The sequence below is a fragment of the Hypomesus transpacificus genome, chromosome 18, assembly GCF_021917145.1.
Source record: "Hypomesus transpacificus isolate Combined female chromosome 18, fHypTra1, whole genome shotgun sequence".
In the NCBI taxonomy this organism is placed as follows: domain Eukaryota; kingdom Metazoa; phylum Chordata; class Actinopteri; order Osmeriformes; family Osmeridae; genus Hypomesus; species Hypomesus transpacificus.
Window position 1 is genome coordinate 7,663,505 of NC_061077.1, and position 16,045 is coordinate 7,679,549.

A 16,045-nucleotide genomic window follows, 5' to 3' on the forward strand; every position below is an offset into this window, starting at 1 on the left:
TGGTTCTTTGATGTGCTTGGGGTCACAGAAAAAATGTACGCCTCATTAAACGTTCCCTTTTTGTGCCTTAAAGGATCTGCCAAGAGTTTGAGACCATCAAAGAGAAAGCCCTCAAGGTTCCAGAGACCACTGAGGACATGACAGAGATGATAGCTTACATCAGTCACATTAAGACAAAGGGAATTCAGGAGCTTAATGCAAAAATAATGGTAAGTAGAAATCTCAAATTATTTAGAGATCTTAAACAATTTAAACCCAAATCAGTTATGAGTTTTTGTCTTTCCTTTTCTGTACCTCCAGGAGACCCACCATAGACTTAACTACCTGTTGGACGTTCACATATTTGATCAAGAGGATCTGCAGTTAAACTCGACAGTTCTTCTCTGCCCATATAATATCGACCCAGTGTTTGAGCTCAATGATGAGGTGATGCCTATATACTTCCTACCCCTCAAAGTTAACATGAGGGTGCTGGAACAGCTCATGTCCTAATGCTTTTTTCTCCCTAGGTGATGGGCAAGGCCAAGCTAAAGGGAGAGCAAGAGTTGCTTGGTCGAAGGGAGAAGTTAATGCTGGAGCTTGATAAGTTGGGGAGAAGGATGGAGGAGTTTGCAGAGTGCTCTGAGTTAGACATGATGCAGCAGGTGTGCTTTCACTGCTATGCCTCTGCCACACACTATCACACTGTCACCAAGGGGAGTGCCAGCTAACTGCCATGATGTTCAGTTGTATTATGCCTCATAGTTACTTTTTGAATTTTGAACAGTATGTAACAGATGTGAGAACAGTCCAGAAGCGTCTCCAGGACGCTGAGGAGGCTATAGTCTTCATCAACAAAGAAGAAAACTTGTACAAATGGGACCAAACATTTTATCCTGGAGTGGAGGTTATCAAGGAGAGCATCGAACCTTACCAGAAGCTGTTTGCACTGGTGCTGAAGTGGCAACGCACTGAGAAGAGGTTTGTGCTGCGGATATTGAATAGTTTTGTGAGTGGTTGAATACTGTCAGTAACCAGAATTTAACTTTTTTTCTCTCTCTTCAGAACAAGGTGAAATGAAATAATTCTACACATCTAACCCCTAATTGTGTTTGAATCCAGATGGATCGACGGCTCCTTCCTGGACCTGAATGGAGAGAGCATGGAAGTAGAGGTTGATGAGTTCTTCAGGGAGATCTTCAAGATGCTTAAGTTCTTCCAGCAGAAGCAGAAGAAAGCCGAACAGGAGAGAGACAAGATGGCAGGAGTGGCTAAGAAGAAGCCTGCGGAGGAGGCCGCAGGGAAACAGGAGAGCCCTACAGCACTCATCTGTTCCAGGGTTATGGAGCAAGTTAAGGACTTCAGGGTACATAACTTTTAAATATCCATAAATCAAGTGAACATATCCAGTGTATATACAAAATGATGTCTGCTAATGCTAATCGTGCTGAATGTGCATATGTCAACAGGAGCACATCCCTATGGTGTCCATCCTGTGTAACCCAGGTGTTAGGTCTCGCCATTGGGAACAGATGTCTACAATAGTGGACTATGACCTCACTCCTGACTCCGGCACTACTCTACGGAAAGTTCTCAAACAGAACCTGGCCCCTTACTTGACGCAGTTTGAGGCCATCAGTGCTTCTGCCAGCAAGGTTAGGAAACAGTTTTAAAATACTCCGTTTGCGGAGCACTTTAAGAGATTGACACTTTATTTACTGTCTTTTTTCACTTTCTCAGTTTTTTTTACTCTCGTTTTCATCCCTCTGTCTTTGTTATTTTTTATCTTCACAGGAGTTTTCCTTGGAGAAAGCCATGCAGACCATGGTGGAGATGTGGGAAGGAATCTCCTTCCACTACCACCCCTACAGAGAGTCTGGAGTCTCTATCCTCACAGCTGTGGATGAGATCCAGACCATGCTGGACGACCAGATTGTCAAGACCCAGACCATGAGGAGCTCACCTTTCATCAAGCCCTTCGAGAACGAGATCAAGGTGGGTTCATGTCGGAGCACAGTGAGGTCATGTGGTTAAATCAAGCTCCTACAGGCTTCCAGTGTAAGTTCAACGTCTCCTTCTCCCACCTTCCTTGCCCCTTAGTCTTGGGAGGAGCGTCTGATACGTATCCAGGAGACCATAGATGAGTGGCTGAAGGTGCAGGCTCAGTGGCTCTATCTGGAGCCCATCTTCTCCTCTGAGGACATCATGCAGCAGATGCCCGAGGAGGGACGTCTCTTCCAGACTGTTGACAAGCTGTGGAAGGAGGTCATGAGGCACTGTGTCAAGGACCCCAAGGTAGGAAGAGGTTGTATTGGTGACCTCACTACTGACCGGCCTCCACGATGCGTTAACTAACTGAACATGATTGGTTGCTGCAGGTCCTGCCTGCCACCTCTCTACCAGGCTTGCTTGAAAGACTGCAAGATTCCAACAACCTTCTGGACAAGATCTTGAAGGGACTCAATGCTTATCTGGAAAAGAAACGTCTCTTCTTCCCTCGGTATTTAAATCAATACTTTGATACTAAGACCTTTTTTAGTTAATTACTTGACATGGCTCTAACATTGCAACATACTGTACTGCCCTCTACTCCAGGTTCTTCTTCCTGTCTAATGATGAGATGCTGGAGATCCTGTCTGAGACCAAGGATCCCCTGCGTGTGCAGCCCCACCTGAAGAAGTGCTTTGAAGGCATTGCCAAGCTGGACTTCCTTCCCAACCTGGAAATTCAGGTAGACATTTCTGTCATCAAAAGAGAAGTATTTTCAATTCAAGTCTTGAACAATAAAGTTATGGCTTGGGATCTCCCTTCATGAGTTCACATGTCACACACGTAATGGATGTAGAATGAGAACACAAGCGTCAAGTGAAAACAAATCACGTCCACGAACATACTTTTTCTCGACCCCTGTTATCCACCGTCTGTCCTACCATGCAGGCCATGTACAGCAGTGAGGGCGAGCGTGTGCAGCTCATCCAGCTCATCTCGACGTCCGAGGCCCGGGGCGCCGTGGAGAAGTGGCTGGTGCAGGTGGAGGATGTGATGCTGCGCAGTGTCAGGGATGTGGTGGCCCGCTCCAGAGTGGTGAGGACCTTGCACTTCACTACCCACACAAGGACGTGTCGCCTACTATGCATCCTTAATAATAGTGCCATACTAAGGAACTTTTTCTGAGTGTGTGTCAACGTTTTAGTCATTTCTGAGTCATTCCTGAGAGGTTTTTCTGTGCAGGCCTATGGTGAGACACCCCGTAAACAGTGGGTGAAGGAGTGGCCTGGCCAGGTGGTGCTCTGCACCTCCCAGATCTTCTGGACCCTGGAGGTTCATGAGGCCATCAGTGGAGGAAAGGAGGTACGGAGAGGAGAAGCCCACACTGTACAGTCATTATGATCCTACAGTAACAAATTGCTCATACTGTGTGTGTTTGCTATATACAGGGGCTGAAGAATTACTATGAACAGCTGCAGTCTCAGCTTAAAGACATTGTGGAGCTGGTAAGAGGAAAACTGCCGAAGCAGACCCGCACCACGCTGGGGGCTTTGGTAACCATTGACGTGCATGCCAGAGATGTGGTCATGGACCTGATAAACAAAGGTAGTGTTCCTCAGCAATCTTAAACCCACACTGTACCCCAGGACCGCCCACATGGCCCAATGTTTCCCCAATCACAAAATATTTAGACCGACGATTCAGGTACTCCTATGTGAATTTTTGTATTTGGTGATTGTTGGTTGACTGGATGCTGGTTGTTTTGTGATGCCTCCCTCCTCTGCAGGTGTGTCTCAGGATACAGACTTCCAGTGGTTGTCCCAGCTCAGGTACTATTGGCACAATGAGAATGTGCGTGTTCGCATCATCAACTGTGACGTCAAGTATGCCTATGAGTACCTGGGCAACTCCCCCAGGCTGGTTATCACACCACTGACGGACAGATGCTACCGCACCCTGGTAACTTCCTAGCAGGGAATACAGACAATACTTAACACTGGTGACACACAAACGTGGGTTGAACGTTGATCTACTTAATGCCCCTCTTTCACTTTTCTTTCCCTCTAACTTGTCTTTCTTTTCCGTCTGTCTTAGATTGGGGCCTTCTACCTGAGCCTGGGGGGAGCCCCTGAGGGTCCGGCCGGAACAGGGAAAACTGAGACCACCAAAGACTTGGCCAAAGCTCTTGCTGTGCAGTGTGTGGTTTTCAACTGCTCTGATGGCCTGGACTACCTGGCTATGGGGAAGGTGAATGGAACTTCACAGTTCTCTGTACTATGGCAGGGTTTTGTTTACTCATGTTTAGTTGATGGGTTTCAATGTGCTGTACTCCTGTTTCAGTTCTTTAAAGGCCTGGCTTCATCTGGAGCGTGGGCGTGCTTCGACGAGTTCAACCGGATTGAGCTGGAGGTGTTGTCCGTGGTGGCCCAGCAGGTCCTGTGCATCCAAAGAGCCATTGAGTTGAAGATGGAGTACTTTGACTTTGAGGGAACCATGCTGAAGCTCAACCCCAACTGCTTTGTCTCCATCACCATGAACCCAGGATATGCTGGTCGATCAGAACTCCCTGACAACCTAAAGGTACTGTAGTCCCTACCTTTAAAGGGGCAATTGACTGGGTTTTTTGGGTATTTCACACTGTTCCTTAAGGTCTCCGAAAAGGGTATGTAACATTGGTTGGGTTGAAAATGGCCCGGGTGCTGTTCTATGCCCTCTTACAGATCGTTTGAAATGTTCCCGGGAAAAAACACTAGCTTTTCTCCTTTTATGGTATGCTCATTAATATTTAGATAAGCTGCGCGCTGATTGGTTGGTTATCAACGAGTGAAGCTGGGGGCAAAAACGCAACACGGCCAACAGCAGCACTCGCTGAAACACTGAAGTTGGAGACTTGAAATTAAAACGCGCAAATAAATATATTGTGTCTACACAACACTGTTTTCAACAGATTGACTATATAACATTTGAAATGATAACATTACTTGTTTCCACTTCTGTTGTTGAAGCAAACTGGATTGACTTAGGTGGGTAGAACATTAGGCTACAGCTTAGCAACCAAACGTTGTTGCAATCGTGATTCTACTCGGCTTCAGTTAGCTAGCTAGGCTAGCTTACGGTGGCCCTGAAGTGCAAATGACACCCCCTAATATGAGTACATCCCCCAAATGAAAATACTCCCCCCCAATACGAGTCAACTCCCCCCAAATCGGATGACTTGTTCACCTCCCCCCAAAAATGAAAATACTCCCCCCCAATACGAGCCAACTCCCCCCAAATCGGATGACTTGTTCACCTCCCCCCAATACAAAAACGCGCTCCCCCCCCCAATACAAGTCAACTCCCCCCAAATCGGATGACTTGTTCACCTCCCCCCAATACAAAAACGCGCTCCCCCAAATGGAAAACGACATTACATTAACTCAAAAACACATTACATTAACTCTGAACGGAAAGGGTAGGTACTACACTTTAGCGCTGATTGGATGCAGTAGGCTAACTGACAAGAAATAAGAAATTGATTGACAGAAGTACAAAATGCAATAGCCTGACAGAGTTATGTGCACCAGGACATTTATTTGGGTATCGAAGCATGTAGCATAGGCTATGTATGCAAAAGCATAAATTGCTATGTTAAACGTAAACATCGATAGCCAAACAACTAGTCCACGTAACTCTGTCATTATCATGAAATTAATCGTTTTGATTTGAAGGAAAGAGGAAACATTAATGTTTACAATTCAGAGTCATTACACTACTCTTTATTTTAATCAGGGTCATTCCTATGAAATAATCTTAGATCTGCTGTTAACGTTTCACAATATAAGTAGCCTATGCGCACGCTAAAAACGCAGTTGAAGGAATCAGGACTTTTCAGAAGAAAAAACTGATAGTCCACTACAGAAGAATGAAATGCCACAATGACAGAGTAACGTGGACCAGGATAGTTGTTTGGCTATCGATTTTTACATTTAACTCGAAATACTTTTGCCTAAGAAGCCTACTATTTGCTACATTCTTCGATAGCCAAACAAATGTTCTGGTGCACGTAACTCTGCCAGGCTATTGCATTTTGTACTTCTGTCGATCAATTTCTTATTTCTTGTTAGTTAGCCTACTGCATCCAATCAGCGCTAAAGTGTAGTACCTACCCTTTCCGTTCAGAGTTAATGTAATGTGTTTTTGAGTTAATGTAATGTCGTTTTCCATTTGGGGGAGCGCGTTTTTGTATTGGGGGGAGGTGAACAAGTCATCCGATTTGGGGGGAGTTGACTTGTATTGGGGGGGGAGCGCGTTTTTGTATTGGGGGGAGGTGAACAAGTCATCTGATTTGGGGGGAGTTGACTCGTATTGGGGGGGAGTATTTTCATTTTTGGGGGGAGGTGAACAAGTCATCCGATTTGGGGGGAGTTGACTCGTATTGGGGGGGAGTATTTTCATTTGGGGGATGTACTCATATTAGGGGGTGTCATTTGCACTTCAGGGCCACCGTACTAGCTCTAGATATCTTGCTGTAAAATAACATGACAAAGATCTGGACAAACATGCATCGTGAATTGTAGATTTTCATTACACAGGTTATTTATTTGAATGAAACACAGTCAGGAACATGAATCAACGTTAGCCCCTAAACTAGGCTAAATTATCACACATTCTATGCTCTTGCGTTAACTAGCAAGCTAAACTTGTTTACATGCCTACAGTCTAGGTGTTACTAGTAACAGTTACTAGCAATGCTAATCCTGTATCTAAAACCTGCCTTTCTCCAGTTCTTTCAAATAGATTATCTAGACAGGCGTTAGCAATAAGCCAGACTGCAGTTCGTTTTCTGGCTATTTTTCGGAAGCTTCCCTTCTAATGCCGACTACAGCTGGTCTAGCTAGAGTCATTTGATGTGTGTCTGTAGAAACGTATTTAGCATTCTACCTGGTATGCTATATACAGGAAACGTTAGCATTGCTAATAACTGTTAGCACAACATCTTACTGTCCTTATAGCTTGCGGTTGCAATGAGCATACGGTTGGAACAGCACCTCTTTCCAGGTTCAGCTTCCTAGCATATCCTGCTTGAAATTGTCCAAGGTTGTCAAAACTGTCTTGGGTGAAATGTTCAGAGCAAATGAATGATTGAGTGTCGAACTTCGCCTGGATCTTCTCATAGACAACAGCAGCCATGCCTGTTGAATGTTTGGCTCCTTGGGAAGACTGTAAGTGTTAGCCTTCCCTGTACAGCCTGGAACACAGCATTTACGACCGTGGTCCATAATCAATATCCTTGTTATAATTCAAAACGTTCTTCTTTGTAATTCCTTATAAGTAGGCTAGCCTACACAGAGCAGCGCGCAGCTAAACTAGTATCGGAGATAGACGCTACCTCTGGCTGGTCTGGATGTAAATTCTGGGGCGTGACAAAGACACAGACCAGAGCCAATAAGAGGGCGATCACCGGTCCTACGTAGAACCGGTGGCTTTGTTGAAAAGCTAGCGTTTTACAGCCAATTTTTTTCTTTTTGAGATTTGAATAGGAAAGAGGTGTCAATAGACTTTGATATTCACGGTATGTTCAGTTTACCCTCCGAACTGTCGTTTTTCAACAATGACAAGGTAAAATCGGTTTTGCAGTCAATTGCCCCTTTAAAACTGTTTTCTATTTCTTCATTGTGGGTTTTGGTTTTAAAGTTGGCATTCATAACAATTTCTGTCAATGGGTCTATCAATGTTACATTGTAATCTTCACCTGATTTATTCTTTGTCTCTCGTGGATCACCCCAGGTGTTGTTCAGAACAGTAGCCATGATGGTGCCGAACTACGCGCTGATAGCAGAGATCTCCCTTTACTCCTATGGCTTCCTGAATGCCAAGCCCCTGTCAGTCAAGATAGTGATGACCTACAGGCTGTGCTCAGAGCAGCTCTCCTCCCAGTTCCACTATGACTATGGCATGAGGGCTGTCAAAGCTGTGCTGGTTGCGGCGGGAAACCTCAAGCTAAAGTTCCCCAATGAGAATGAAGATATACTGGTATGTACAGATTAAGAACACCGAGATTCTGAGGCACTGTAAAAAAGCATAAATCTAACCCTAATCACACTAACTGATTTTGGTATGTTGATGTGAATGATGACTCACCCTTTACTTCCCTCCAGCTCCTAAGGTCCATCAAGGATGTGAATGAGCCCAAGTTCCTCTCTCATGATATTCCGCTGTTCAATGGCATAACCAGTGATCTCTTTCCTGGCATCTCGCTCCCTGTGGCGGACTACAAGGTTAGACAAGGGCTTCTTTTTATGAACCTTCTTTTTACTGCAATACTGTGTCATCATCTTGCCATGTGTTTCTTCAGCTGTTTCTGGAGTGTGCTGAGGAGTGCAGTAAGATTCACAACGTTCAGCCAGTCCAGGTCTTCCTGGAGAAGATCATCCAGACCTATGAAATGATGATTGTCCGCCATGGGTAATTTATCGTTTACACCAATCCCCATGGGTCCATTTATTGAAACACATTCACAAAAATCAGAGTGTTAAATGTGATATTGTGTTGGATACCTGATGAGTGATCTTCGCCCTGTCTGTCTTGTATCCAGGTTCATGCTGGTGGGAGAGCCCTTTGCTGGGAAGACCAAAGTGCTGCATGTGCTGGCTGACACCCTGTGTCTGATGAATGACAAGGGCTTTAATGAGGAGGAGAAAGTGTACTTCCGGACAGTCAACCCCAAGTCTATAACCATGGGACAGCTCTTTGGCCAGTTTGACCCTGTCTCCCATGAGGTGGGGATCTAAATCACCATCCTTTAGTCATCCCTACGAGAAGAACTGTTGAACCAAGGAACCAACTATACCCTGTATCTCCCTGTTGTGTGTCCTTGTGTGTGTGTGTGTTACAGTGGGCTGACGGGATTGTGGCCAACACCTTTCGAGAGTTTGCCTCTGCGGAGTCCCCAGAGCGGAAGTGGGTGGTGTTTGACGGCCCTATAGACACACTGTGGATCGAGAGCATGAACACTGTGCTTGACGACAACAAAAAGGCAAGATTGTACTGTAACTCACACTAACATGAAATATACTACAAGATAACAACCAGCCCCCAACAATTACAATGTTATTCTGTTCCTGCACAGCTGTGCTTGATGAGTGGAGAGATCATCCAGATGTCCAACCAGATGAGTCTCATATTTGAGGCTATGGACCTGTCTCAAGCTTCAGTAAGAAGACTAACCGCAGAGCACAATAACAGTGTCAACCCCTTATAGAAGGAGAAGGCATGACAGTACATATCATCTACTTTGTAGCCAGCGACAGTGAGCAGGTGTGGGATGATCTACATGGAGCCTTCCCAGCTGGGCTGGCAGCCCCTGGTGACCTCCTGGATGAACACCCTCCCAGAGCCCCTGCAGGCCCACGACCACAGCTCCCTTCTGCTGGAGCTCTTTCACTGGCTGGTGCCCCCCTCCCTCCGAATTCTACGCAAACACTGCAGGGTAGGAGGATAGGAGGCCCGAGGACTAGTCCGGACATGTATTTGCTGTCTGGCCCATTGTGGAATGTTAACGTTTTTAACTTGACCCTACTATACCCTGCATAGACTGTGTAGTGACTTATGATTGGTTGTATCTTACAGGAAGTGGTTTCCACTAGTAACAGTAACGTAGTGGTATCCCTGACTCGTCTATTTGAGATGTTGCTGACAGAACCTGTGAAAGACGATGCCGGGAACAAAAACATACGTACCTGGATCATGGTACTGCTTTCAAAATATGCTTATGTACTATACCCCAGAAAATGTGCTCTTGATCCAGGTGTTTCTATCCTAATCCCTTTTGGTCTGTGTGTCGCAGGCGACATTTGGCTTCTCCCTGGTGTGGTCTGTGGGGGGCAGCTGTGATGCAGACAGCAGGGAGAGGTTTGATGATTTCCTCAGGGAGATCCTTTTGGGAAAGTCACAGCAACACCCCATACCTGCATCTGTCTCCAAATGGGAATGTCCTTTTGAGGAGAAGGGTCTGGTCTATGATTACTCCTATGAGGTATGATAATGTCACAATACTGTTTCTTGTTGCCTCTTTTTGGGGGTAAGCCAAGTTACAGTGAAAAAAAATGAGCTTCGTTACTCCTTTAGTTCAAAGGAAAAGGCAGATGGATCCACTGGAATGAGTCAATCAAGAACATCAATCTGGGGGATAAGTACACCAAAGTCCAGGACATCATTGTTCCTACCATAGATACGGTCCGCTACACCTACCTCATGGACTGCTGCATAAACTATGGAGTGTAAGCATCCATCAGCAGCATAGGGCTCACATACTGTAGGATGCTGTACGGTGCGTACTAGACTGTGTTCTCTATGCAGGCCTCTGCTGTTTGTGGGTCCTACCGGCACCGGGAAGTCTGTCTATGTGAAGGAGAAGCTGATGAACAACTTGGACAAGGACCGCTATCTGCCCTTCTTTATCAACTTCTCAGCTCGTACCAGTGGAAACCAGAGCCAGGTCAGCACTTACCACCTGTCAAAAGAACACTGCCTTCACCATTCCATTTCTGTATGGAAGGTTTCAGACATATGAAGGCCAAAGACAATCCTAACCTAGTCTCTGAAATGATTTGTCTGTGTGTAGAACATCATCATGTCCAGGCTGGATAAGAGGAGGAAGGGGGTGTATGGCCCGCCCATGGGAAAGAAGTGTGTCATCTTTGTGGATGACATGAACATGCCGGCGCTGGAGCAGTTTGGGGCTCAGCCTCCAGTGGAGCTCCTTCGCCAGTACTTTGACCATGGCAACTGGTGAGGACTGGGCGCCGCGGAGCTACCACAGCTAGAGATGTTGTCAGTGAACAAGCCATTGAAATGATGACAGGGATTGTTCCCGCCAGAATGTCCAAGTGTTCCTTGGTTGTTTCTTGACAGGTATGACTTGAAGGACACCACCAAGATCACTCTGGTGGACCTGCAGCTCATCTCTGCCATGGGGCCCCCTGGTGGTGGAAGGAATGCTGTTACCCCTCGCTTCCTGCGTCACTTCAACATCTGCAGCATTAATGCCTTCAGTGACGATACCATGGTGTGCATCTTCTCCAACGTGGTGGCATTTTACCTGAGGAACAATGAGTTCCCTCCAGACTACTTCACTGTGGGTAACCAGATAGTTGCTGCCACCATGGAGGTGAGTCCTGAAGAGATGCAGGAAATACATATTTTAAAAAGGATTCCATTGACTACAAATATAATGCTTAATTTTAGTTGATATAAGACTGAGTTTAGATATGAAGTTAGTCAACACATTCAATGATCGTTCTACTTCCTTGCAGGTGTACAAGAAGGCCATGCAGAACCTGCTGCCCACACCAGCCAAGTCCCACTACACCTTCAACCTGCGGGACTTCTCCCGTGTGGTGCAGGGCTGCCTACTGCTCAAGAAGGAGTCTCTGGAGAACAAGCGCACCATGATCCGCCTCTTCGTACACGAGGTGTTCCGGGTCTTCTACGACCGTCTGGTGGATAACAAGGACCGTGCTTGGCTCTACAAGCTCATGAACGACATTGTCAGAGAGCACTTCAAAGAGAACTTTGAGCTGGTTTTCGAACACCTGAAGCAGGACAAAAAGACGGTGCGTAAACATAAAGTGTATGAGGTTTCGTGAGGATAGGTGAAGAATACGATCCGCAATGCTTTGAAACTTTGAGAATGCTTTGCTCTTTGTTTACATGGTGTATTTCTCTTTTCAAGCTGTGCGAAGAAAACATGTGCAACCTCCTGTTCGGGGACTACATGAACCCTGACCTAGAGGATGACGAACGGCTTTATGCAGAGGTGCCCTCCATGGAGATCTTTGGCCAGGTGGTGGAGCTCTGTCTGGACGAGTACAACCAGACGCACAAGAACCGCATGAACCTCGTCATCTTCCGGTAACGCTTCTCCCTGATGACAAGCTGTGGTCCATCACACCAAGTGCATTATATAAATACAGGAAAACAATGGAAACATCTGTAGGTAATCAATCAGACGCAAAAACGAAGTATATTCCTACTGTATGTTTGTGTGCAGCTACGTCCTGGAGCACCTGTCGCGCATCAGCCGTGTGTTGAAGCAGCCGGGGGGCAACGCCCTGCTGGTGGGGGTGGGGGGCAGCGGGCGTCAGTCCATCACCCGTCTGGCCACCTCCATGGCCAAGATGACCCTGTTCCAGCCCGAGATCTCCAAGAGCTACGGCATGAATGAATGGAGGGACGACCTCAAGGTCAAAGGAGGAGAATATTCCACTACTATTTTACATACGGGCATTTTTGAAAATGCACCTATACTATCTGTATAAATGTGGTGTATGTCTGCTTCAGGCCTGCTTTATCACAGAGCTACATGTGTTTTTGGCTGGTGTTTTGTTGATCCATTCTCCCTCCTGTTTTTTTCCATAGCTGCTCTTTAAGAATGCAGGGGTAAAAGGCCAGAAGACAGTGTTTCTGCTCACCGATGCTCAGATTAAAGAGGAAGCCTTCCTGGAGGATGTGGACAGTGTCCTGAACACAGGAGAAGTGCCCAACCTCTTTGCTGTGGATGAGAAACAGGAAATCATAGAGGTAAGGTTACCTACTGTAGGAATTTTCAGTCCATATCAGAAGGTATTTGGTCAAGAGAAAACTTGGAGCGGAATATCTTTCTAAATCAAGGCAGCTTGATGATTTATTCAGCAAAGCAGCATCGGTTACAGGAATACAGAAGAATGCTAGTGACACATCTAAAATCCCACACATATTTAGTCAACATGAACAAACTCCCCATCCCTCCTTACTCCACAATCTCCCAATACTGTCAACACAATTTACACACAGTCAGCTCCCCTTTTACCTGTATTGTTCTGTGTGCAAGTTTCCTATCTCCGATGTCAGCTCGACCTGTTCCCCATGTCCTTCTGTCCACATGTCAACAGACTCGGATGAAAACAAAAGGTGATTGTGCCTTTTCAGTTGTAGCCCCCACTCTGTGGAATAAACTGACCATTTTTACCAGCTCATTCCCACCACCGAGACATTTAAGTCTCGTCTTAAAACATATTTATATTCTTTGGCTTTCGAGTCAGTTTAAGGTCACTCATGCTTATTGTAATTGTGTTGTTTGTTTGCTGTTCCTGCTTATTGTTGTTTTGCCTTATCTGATGACTTTGTACAGCACTTTGGTCGGCATTGGCTGTTTTTAAATGTGCTCTAGAAATAAACTTGAAACTTGAAATAAATTGTACTTGACTTCTCTCCCTAGCTGGAGCGTAAGAGTGCACCCCAGCTGATTTCTCAGAGGAACAGACTATTGACCCTGGCCTCTCCTTTGAGGTTGTCTTGACAGTTCCTTTTCTTCCTTTCTTCGATTATTTATTACAAAGGAATGTGTTATTCCCAAACTCATGGCTCCACTCTTGTTCACTCATGGTCTGACCGTCTCACCGTTGGTGCCACACAAGCAGTGGCCTGCTTCGTTACTTATGGGGATTCTTACATGTTGGCCTATAGGTTGTGAGGTCAATCAACTTTAGCCACGACACCTACCTACTGAACCGCACCCCACCCTCCCGGTTTACCTTGCTTTTTATGTTTGAGGAAAAATGACATCAACAGCTAAGTAGTCTTTGACGTGTTCTCTCTCTCTCCCTCCCCTGTCCCGTCCCCCTCCCCTCCCTGTCCTCCCCTCCCTGTCCTCCCTTCCCTGTCCTCCCCTCCATGTCCTGTCCTCCCCTCCCTGTCCTCCCCTCCCTGTCCTGTCCTCCCTGTCCTGTCCTCGCCAGGCAGTGCGGCCCATCGCCCAGGCTGGTAATAAGAGTGTGGAGTTCAGCCCTCTGGCTCTGTTTTCCTTCTTTGTGACGCGCTGCCGGGCAAACCTACACATCGTGGTGGCTTTCAGCCCCATAGGAGACGCATTCCGTAACCGGTTACGTCAGTTTCCTTCACTTATCAACTGCTGCACCATCAACTGGTTCCAGGTACACATGCAGGAACATTATACACTGCTTTCCAAAAAGCCAACCTACAACGAGGGAACAACTATGCCTAGGGCATTCACCATCAATTGTAGCAACACATTCACCATGTAACACTTTTGTTTTGATGAAAGGATGAATAGAGGTTAAGCATATTGATTTACAGTATAAAAGAAGAAGAATCATGATAATGTTCTTTACATCCCTCAATGTCCATCTCTTAATCCCTCGGCTATGAATTATCCAGCCTTGGCCAGAGGAGGCGCTGGAGCGCGTGGCCAACCAGTTCCTGGAGAGCCTGGAGATGAGTGAACGCGAGAGGCAGGAGGTTATGCCCATCTGCAAGACCTTTCACACCTCCGCCATCGAGCTTTCACACAAGTACACAAACTACACAACAGATTCTACTCTTTATGGTTCAGTCCTGTGACGGAAACAGACATGCTGGTGATATCGTGAAACATAATGATGTTTCTAACGCTAGGTTCCTGTCTGAGCTGGGTCGGCATAACTATGTCACCCCCACCTCCTACCTGGAATTGATTGCTGCCTTTCGTCAGCTCCTCACCAAGAAACGAGACACGGTCATGATGGCCAAGAGGAGGTACACCAACGGTCTTGACAAGCTGGCCTTCGCTGAGTCTCAGGTACAGGACACACCTCACACTCATGAGCACGTGTACAACACTGTTATATTGTTTCAATAGCTTACAATACAGTCAACTTGTCAGTATTTAGTCATTCCATAGGCTCTGTGGATATGTGTGTCTGTAGGTGGGTGCGATGAAGAAAGAGCTTGTGGATCTGCAGCCCAAGCTGGAGCAGGCCAAGATTGACAACACCAAGATGATGAAGGTGAAAGACACTCTCATGAAACACACACACAATGACATATTGTTTCTTTTGTCGCCGTCTCAAAGTGCAGGTGCTACCTTCAACCCTGCTCCTGACAAGGGCCTGGCCTCAATGCAGCTTGGCGTGTGTCGTGTTTCAGGTGATAGAGGTGGAGTCGGTCCAGGTGGAGGCCAAGAGTAAGGTGGTGCGTGTGGATGAGGAGGCTGCCACTCTGAAAGCTAACGAGTCCCAGGCGCTGAAGGACGAGTGTGAGAGTGACCTGGCAGAGGCCATCCCAGCCCTGGAGATGGCCCTCTCTGCCCTCAACACCCTGAAGGTACACATGGCTGCCTGATTTGATCCCCAGGGCAGTACCGCAGTGTACTAACACACATGCATGCAATGACATCAACATGTGTACCAGCTGTGTGAAGTGTAAATTAAACTCCTTCCAGCCCTCTGACGTCACCATTGTGAAGTCAATGAAGAACCCTCCATCTGGTGTGAAGCTGGTGATGGCTGCTGTGTGTGTGATGAAGGATTTAAAACCAGACAAGATTGCTGATCCTGCAGGAACCGGGCAGAAGGTGAGGCCCTGTCAGTTAAATGACAACAGCATGCAAACTGTCTCTGTTAACAATGTTTTTTTTTTATTACAAACATGCAGATTCTTGACTACTGGGGTCCAAGCAAGAAACTTCTTGGAGACATGAATTTCCTCAGAGACCTGAAAGAATATGACAAAGACAACATTCCTGTAAGTTCACCCTGTCATCCAAGCTGTACCACCCATAGTGTATGAACATATACATTTGAATGACCTCTCCTCTTTTTCCACTGTCAGGTGCCAGTGATGCTTAAGATCCGAAGTGAGTACATGACCAACCCGGACTTTGACCCCACCAAGGTGGCCAAGGCCTCCTCTGCAGCCGAAGGCTTGTGCAAGTGGATCACTGCCATGGAGGTGTACGACAGAATAGCCAAGGTGGAGTGACCGGAACCTTCTCTCTTTTCAGGCAGCGCTCCTGTCTCTGCAGCCTTTTCTTTTCCTATTCCACATTTACATGTATTCATTTAGCAGACAATTTTATCCAAAGCGACTTCCAAGAGAGAGCTTTACAAAGTGCATAGGTCACTGATAATAACAACAAGATAGCCCCAAAACATTGCGAGTAGCCAAAACATGAAGCACATATTGTGAACAACCCAAATAAGTGCCACTCTTCACTCTCTCACTGTAACTCTCTACTGTCGATCTGCCCTCTTCCTGCCTCTCTCCTCTGATCTCCCGC

General features: G+C 46.4%; 1 protein-coding gene across 1 annotated transcript in view; it reads left to right on the forward strand.

Annotated features, from left to right (window-relative positions):
* Positions 1-16,045, forward strand: part of dnah12 (dynein, axonemal, heavy chain 12) — a 29,945-nt gene that overhangs the window by 7,166 nt on the left and 6,734 nt on the right. The window contains exons 13-53 of the mRNA XM_047041183.1: positions 74-209; positions 301-426; positions 510-644; positions 767-960; positions 1,102-1,345; positions 1,449-1,634; positions 1,774-1,974; positions 2,080-2,274; positions 2,358-2,479; positions 2,575-2,710; positions 2,917-3,063; positions 3,211-3,330; positions 3,417-3,573; positions 3,755-3,927; positions 4,063-4,215; positions 4,309-4,548; positions 7,738-7,983; positions 8,109-8,228; positions 8,306-8,415; positions 8,546-8,729; positions 8,846-8,986; positions 9,080-9,163; positions 9,251-9,439; positions 9,580-9,699; positions 9,797-9,985; positions 10,078-10,229; positions 10,309-10,447; positions 10,574-10,740; positions 10,864-11,119; positions 11,265-11,564; positions 11,684-11,862; positions 12,002-12,194; positions 12,370-12,531; positions 13,728-13,922; positions 14,167-14,300; positions 14,404-14,566; positions 14,694-14,774; positions 14,914-15,090; positions 15,209-15,340; positions 15,421-15,510; positions 15,598-15,738. Coding sequence (XP_046897139.1) covers positions 74-209; positions 301-426; positions 510-644; positions 767-960; positions 1,102-1,345; positions 1,449-1,634; positions 1,774-1,974; positions 2,080-2,274; positions 2,358-2,479; positions 2,575-2,710; positions 2,917-3,063; positions 3,211-3,330; positions 3,417-3,573; positions 3,755-3,927; positions 4,063-4,215; positions 4,309-4,548; positions 7,738-7,983; positions 8,109-8,228; positions 8,306-8,415; positions 8,546-8,729; positions 8,846-8,986; positions 9,080-9,163; positions 9,251-9,439; positions 9,580-9,699; positions 9,797-9,985; positions 10,078-10,229; positions 10,309-10,447; positions 10,574-10,740; positions 10,864-11,119; positions 11,265-11,564; positions 11,684-11,862; positions 12,002-12,194; positions 12,370-12,531; positions 13,728-13,922; positions 14,167-14,300; positions 14,404-14,566; positions 14,694-14,774; positions 14,914-15,090; positions 15,209-15,340; positions 15,421-15,510; positions 15,598-15,738 — 6,709 coding nt within the window. The remainder of the gene's footprint in view (positions 1-73; positions 210-300; positions 427-509; positions 645-766; positions 961-1,101; positions 1,346-1,448; positions 1,635-1,773; positions 1,975-2,079; positions 2,275-2,357; positions 2,480-2,574; positions 2,711-2,916; positions 3,064-3,210; positions 3,331-3,416; positions 3,574-3,754; positions 3,928-4,062; positions 4,216-4,308; positions 4,549-7,737; positions 7,984-8,108; positions 8,229-8,305; positions 8,416-8,545; positions 8,730-8,845; positions 8,987-9,079; positions 9,164-9,250; positions 9,440-9,579; positions 9,700-9,796; positions 9,986-10,077; positions 10,230-10,308; positions 10,448-10,573; positions 10,741-10,863; positions 11,120-11,264; positions 11,565-11,683; positions 11,863-12,001; positions 12,195-12,369; positions 12,532-13,727; positions 13,923-14,166; positions 14,301-14,403; positions 14,567-14,693; positions 14,775-14,913; positions 15,091-15,208; positions 15,341-15,420; positions 15,511-15,597; positions 15,739-16,045) is intronic.